Source organism: Siniperca chuatsi, linkage group LG1 (genome assembly GCF_020085105.1).
Source record: "Siniperca chuatsi isolate FFG_IHB_CAS linkage group LG1, ASM2008510v1, whole genome shotgun sequence".
NCBI lineage: Eukaryota > Metazoa > Chordata > Actinopteri > Centrarchiformes > Sinipercidae > Siniperca > Siniperca chuatsi.
Window position 1 is genome coordinate 13,780,200 of NC_058042.1, and position 6,560 is coordinate 13,786,759.

Genomic DNA, 6,560 nt, shown 5'->3' on the forward strand with positions numbered 1-6,560 from the left:
TTACACACTTGCACACACCTACCCACCTCCCCACTGTCCATATATGTACACACACAGATGCAGAGAAACACAAATACCATTTTATTCCCTCTTGTTAATGTATGTGCATTGGCACCTGCACGACAAAGACCCTCTAGTCTCTGACATTAGTGTGAGCAGGGGTGTGGCAGCATTCTACAAGGAGGCATCAGGTATGTGTCAAAACATGTTTATCCCTGCCAATTACCATCCAACTATACTCATCCCAATTGCTTGTCTAATTTCAATATGTGAAATAGTCTGAAAATGTCTGTAGCCAGAAGAGATAGCCTCTTATTTTGACATCTTCTTTTTCTCAGTGCAGCATCATAGCACTTGCTTTCATCCCAGAACACCCCTCCCCCTTCTTCCGTTTTTCTGCCTCCTGCAAGAATTCCTGCCCCTCCCCCCTTTAGCTCCCTTTGCCGGTATGGATCTGTGAAATGTTGGCAGGGTGTGCTGCTATGGCATGGAGCCTCAGCGATAGTCATGGTGATGTGAGCTAAAAAGAGGTGAGGAAAATCAGAAAACCTCAGAAAATGGACTGATTTCTCTGGGTACAATGACATCCTTTTGTTTGCCCAATCATGACATGCAGGTGGTATACAATAGGCAGCCATGTTCCACCAACCAAAATGTTTGTAATGTGGCCAGTGACCTAAAGGACATTGCTCTTCGTAGATATGAGTAATCTGTCAAACTCTAACCCACTGGAGCTGATATGAGCTGTAGTGGCAGTGGATGTCAACAAGTGGATTGATTTTAACAGATACTAGATGTTCTGTAAATGTTGCTCTGCTTCTCTTGCAACTATAATGACAAAAATTCATTCTGGATTTTATGGTTTGAAATTAGTTAAGATTTACTGATTCCTTAATAAGAAAGTCTGATCCATAGCTTAGAGTACAATAAATCTTACTAGTAACCCAGTGCCTCAGACAATTGTGACGCACTTGATGCTGACAAAATGCATGAAAAGAAAAGAAGATCACTGTAGGCTATAACAATCTCTTTTTATTCTCTATTCCGAACAATCAATTTGAAATGAACAGTCCTCACAGGTACCATTATTAGAAAAGGCCAAAACATTTATGTCAGATGTCTGCATGTAGTAATAGAAAGGATATATGACATTCTAAATCAGATAACATACTAATAATGAATGCTGTTCCAATAAACCACTTTGTAATATTCATCGGGCTCACACACAAACACAGATGTATTCATTTCATTCATTAATATCATATTTACTGTCCAATATTTTTTCTCTGCTGTCCACTTTCAGTCTGCACTCACCCTCAAATTCCAAACTCAAGTCTCCTCTGCACTTCCATCTCACTTATCTCTCTGTCTGTCTGTCTGTCTGTCTGTCTTTCTCTCTTTCTATCCTCAAGTGGTTGCATTTCATTTTTGGTTACTCAAAAGAAAACATCCTTTTGCCTGAGTTACCACTATAGACATTGCGGTGATTACAGCATTTCAGAAAGCCTAGCTGTGTGTGATACCTTGATAGCTTTCTTGCACAGTCGGAGGATTAAACTGAATTCACATCGATTTGAAAGATGGCTTCTTTTCAGACTGCCTGGGTGACCTCAGTGTTGAGACCCTCCACCATGTTGGAGACTGCATCAGGAACTTCCTGGACATCCCCACTCAGGTTCACATCCTTTTTCAGTTCAAAGTCACTCTGCTCCTTGATAGGCATCTCCTCTGGCTTTTCATCACCGTTAACACATTCCTCTGTCTGTGCGGCAGCAGAATCTGTGCACTCTCCATTCACAGCTGGAGGTGCATCTACTTCTGCCACATCCTCTGTAACAGAAGGGCTCTCTAAATTTCCATTTTCCATCTTGCTTTCTACCTCAGGCTCTGGGCAAGGCACCTCTTCCACAGAGGCTTCAGTTACCTCTTCAGACTCAGCAGTAATTTCGCTGGCAGAGACAGACTCTGAGATGACAATTTCAGGGACAGGTTCTGCTGCTTCTGGCTCAGCTGCCGCCTTTGTACTGGAGGCTTCTGTTGCAACAGATTTCTCTTCAACAGGCTGATATTCAGCAGGGACCTCTTCTGCTGCAGTCTCCAAGACCTCAGGTGCATCTACTTCTGCTCCCACGGTCTCAAGTTCAGTAATGTCAGATGTGGCTACAATTGGTTCTGGCTCAACATTTTCTACTTGTTCCTCTGCTGCAGATTCCACTGCAACAGTCTCTTTCTCAGGTTCTGACTCTAGTACTTTCTCTGGTTCTGGCTCTGGTGCTTGCTCTGGTTCGGGTTCAGGTTCTGGCTTTGGTTCTTGCTCTGGCTTGAGGCTTTGCTCTGGTTCAGGGGTGTGCTCCAGCCCTGGCTCTGCAGCTGGTTCAGCCACCGGCTCGGGTTCAGGGTCAGCAGCAGGCACCACTGTCTCCTCCACAGTGACTTCTGGCTCAGTAACAGTCTCTGGGATGGGCTCTGGCTCTTGGTCCTTGGGTGCTTCCTCTGTGCTAGCCGGAAAAACCTCTGGCTCTGGCACAGATTCTACAGCTGCAGCAGGTTCTTCTACAGGGAGCTCTTCAGGTGCAGCTGCAGACTCAGGTTCAACCTCACTTGGCACAGGGTCTTCTGATGCTGCTGCTGTAGCCTCTGGGAGCTTTACTGGAGCTTGTTCCTCTACTACTGGGGCTGGCACCTCTGCTGCTGGAGTGGGTTCCTCTGCTGCTGGAACAGATTCCTTTACTGCTGACAGGTGGTTCTTCTACTGCTGGAGATGGTTCCTTTGCTGCTACAACTGGTTCTTCTACTGCTGGAGATGGTTCCTTTGCTGCTACAACTGGTTCTTCTACTGCTGGAGATGGTTCCTTTGCTGCTACAACTGGTTCTTCTACTGCTGGAGATGGTTCCTTTGCTGTGACAACTGGTTCTTCTACTGCTGGAGATGGTTCCATTGCTGTGACAACTGGTTCTTCTACTACTGGAGCTGGTTCCTTTACTGCTACAACTGGTTCCTCTACTGCTGGAGCTGGTTCCTCTGCTGCTGCAACTGGTTCCTCTACTGGAGCTGCCTTCTCTGGAGCTGCAGGAGCTGGTTCTTCTGTTGCTGCAGCTGGTTCTTCTGCTGCTGCAACTGGTTCCTCTACTGGAGCTGCCTTCTTTGGAGCTGCAGGAGCTGGTTCCTCTGCTGCTGCAGCTGGTTCTTCTGCTGCTGCAACTGGTTCCTCTACTGGAGCTGCCTTCTCTGGAGCTGCAGGAGCTGGTTCCTCTGCTGCTGCAACTGGTTCCTCTACTGGAGCTGCCTTCTCTGGAGCTACAGGAGCTGGTTCTTCTGCTGCTGCAACTGGTTCCTCTACTGGAGCTGCCTTCTCTGGAGCTGCAGGAGCTGGTTCTTCTGCTGCTGCAACTGGTTCCTCTACTGAAGGTGCCGCCTCTGGAGCTGCAGGAGCTGGTTCCTCTGGAGGTGCAGATTTGGGCTCTTCTGGAGCTTTTACGGCTTCAGATACTTCTGCTACAGCTGACCCCATAGCTTCTTCTACCACAATGTCTGCCTTAGCTGTCAACTCAGCTTCTGTGGGTGGGGCTACGGCCTCCACTTTAGCAGACTCCTCTGCACCTGCACCTGTCGCTGCAGTCTCATCCTTCGTCTCTTTGGGGTCATTCACATCATATCCCTTCCTCTTCTTGCTCAGTTTGCCTCCCATGGTGTGTCCTAGGAACAAGTGGATGAAGGTTTCTTTTAATATGAGATATAAAACATTGTTTAATTTTGCCTGTCTCTTTAATTATGAATGTTTAAAACAACTACATTACTCAGGAATATACATACAGTATATCTTGAAGACACAGACAAACACATTCATTCCTACAGGGAGTTTCCAATTCACCTGAATTGTATGGGAACAAAACCCATGTCAACACAAGAACATGCAAACTACCCACTAGAAGGCCACAGCTGACTGGGTTCAAACAGGATCTTCTTGTTGTGAGGCAACAATGCTAACAAATTAGGTAGTTATTTTAGGTAGTTAAAATGTATTCACCACATGTGAACATTAGGAATGTGCTTTGTCAAACCTTCTAAAATGCAGCGTGGGTTCAACTTAGTTCCTTCAAATGTAAAACAGTGTTCTGTCAGAAAGGAGAATGGAGAGAAATCTATTGTCTAGAAGTGAACTTAGGTTCTTAACTTAGGTTCAATTAGGAAACTGCCCCCTGCCAACACAGTTTGGCTGGAAAACAAATGTAAATGCATGGGAACCTCACTGAGATCAGACAACTCCGCAGATTGTCTACTCTTTCAGGAATTTTGGTCAATGCTCAGTGCCAAATGAGCCCACGACTCTGAGTTGAACAGCTATGATTAAGATATACAACTATTCCTCTCTCAGCATGAAATGCTAGAAACTATATAGTGTAGAGAGTCTCACATGACACATAGACAGAGGCAATCCAGAGCCTGCAGTTACATTCACATACAAAATATAAATTACAAAACTTGATTTTCTGGATGAATGGCAGAACCACAAAAATGAAATTGACATATTCTGAGAATGGAGCAAAACTGTACTACAAACATGTAGTTCTTTTGTGTTAATGCCACAACACTGCTGTGGCAGTAGAGGAAGAGTTTGTGATTGCCACAGAATGTGACTTCCTTTTAGTATAGTTAGAATAGAGAACTGGAAGTGCCACTGTTAAATGCCATATTATACAACATAGGTTGTTTTTTCAATTATGTCCCAAATGTCCCAAATGTCACAAGCAGTACTTTTACCCTGCAGGACAGCTGTGGGTATTGGTATGAACAATCTGGGAACTGTCCATAGTGCTACAACGAGCAATTAAGACACGATGCGCCATGATAGAATAGGCTGCACATCCGTTACACCAATTTGCAGTTTAATGGGCTGTCCAGTAATAAGAAATGATATCTGCTTTTACAGCAATACCAGACTAATTCTGCTTTTGGACCTACTTCTGACTAATTATACTTTATTTTTTTATGTGGTTGATTTCTTATTTGCATATTATTCGCCAAAACCCTCTTGGTCTCTCCGGCCTCCAAATCAGACAAAGCAAAAATGTAGTTTACGGAGAAAACCTAATATTTTGACATCAAATCACTGTGGATTTGCACCATTTTTTTTTCAAGCCAATTTCTGAGTAAATGCTAAAGTCAAATGTACAGCAGACACAAAGCTTTACACACATATTATATAAAGGAGGCACGCAAAGGTAAGGCAGCATGTGCCGGCCGGTAACAAAGGATGGGGATTCCTCACCAGCAGCTACTCACTGACAAAAGTAATGCGTTGGGGTAAATTGTCAGCAAACACTGAGTAATCTGTATTATAGTGTAGGGTATAGGCCTAGGCTGTTATATAGGGGAATTAGCTACAATATAGCTACACTTGTCTCGAACACTTCAGTGATAAAAGCTGTAGAGGGGTCTCCATCCCCCATTTCAACCCACCCACCGCTGCTTCTCTCAGCTGCTCTGCCCCTTTTTTGTTCACGAGCATTTGAAAATGTCGTCCTCACATGCAAAAGAAAACGAAATTCACCACAATAACGTCTTAATACCTAACAAGTAGCTTACCACAACTTCACAACTTTGTTTTGCGCTTTCTTTACCCCACAAGGTTTTTAATCCCCTGGCCTACTTTAAAAAAACCCAGCGCTGCTGCGTGAGAAGACGAATTAAATCAAATTCGACCACTGAGAACGGGGGAAAAAATCCTGCCTTTATTATGCCAGCCTTGAAATGTACAAATTTGCATTATAAGAGAAAGGCAAAGAGAAAGAGCGAGAGAGAAAGAGAGAGAGAGAGAGAGAGAGAGAGAGAACAATGAGTAAACTGAAGCTCTCAGGCATCTTACTTTCTTGCTCACTTCTTTCTTTCTTTCCTTTTACCTACAGAACACACATCCTAGACATGTTGCAATTGAAAAATAAAACGTACATTTTTTTTAAAACAATGCTCTGATGTGACCGACCTGTATTTCTAGAGAGTGATCACTTGGGCTTCTTTTCCAAGCTCCGGCTGGATGTGATAATGGAGGTAAACCTTTGGAGTGACAGCTGCAGATTCCGCCCCTGCTCTCCGAGGTGCAGTCTGGGACTGTGTTGTAGGCTAACTGAGGAGTGCCCCTCACAGTTTTTAGACATCTGTCGCTATCACAATCCAGCCTCTACCCCACTACTGCCCCGTCTGCAATCTATACCCTCCCAATCTTTAACCCCTCCCCTCCCGCACACACCCACTCCAGTGCATATTTCTCTGTTGTATAAATATATCTGCGGACTGAGGATATTTAAAAGCGGACTGGCGCTTATTTAACTTTGTAAAAATGCAATTTTTCCTCTGCTCCTTCTTTGCCAAAGTGTAATGCTTTGGGAAATCATGTGAGTGCTCCCGCCTCCCCACCGGAAAATTACTATAACATAAATTATGCATAGGAGGCATTATGTCAGTAAAACCGCTTGAGCAGCACACATTTACATAGCATTCATCTCCATAGAAAATGACTCCTTGATTCCTTATTGTTTATTTCTTCTGTTATTTGTGAGCA

General features: G+C 44.2%; 1 protein-coding gene across 2 annotated transcripts; it reads right to left on the minus strand.

The window, feature by feature from the left end:
* Nucleotides 1–1,012: 1,012 nt before the first annotated feature.
* On the minus strand, nt 1,013–6,194 carry si:dkey-56m19.5 (proteoglycan 4). 2 transcript variants are annotated; one of them, XM_044205989.1, is made up of 2 exons: nt 5,985–6,194; nt 1,013–3,697 (listed from the first exon to the last, which is right to left on the minus strand). In XM_044205989.1, the coding sequence occupies exon 2, from the start codon at nt 3,687–3,689 to the stop codon at nt 2,598–2,600; it is 1,092 nt and encodes a 363-aa protein (XP_044061924.1). In that variant the 5' UTR covers nt 3,690–3,697; nt 5,985–6,194; the 3' UTR covers nt 1,013–2,597. The 2 variants fall into 2 exon arrangements, with proteins under 2 accessions (XP_044061924.1, XP_044061930.1); XM_044205995.1 differs by lacking the exon at nt 5,985–6,194 and adding an exon at nt 5,588–5,715.
* Between the last annotated feature and the right edge of the window lie 366 nt (nt 6,195–6,560).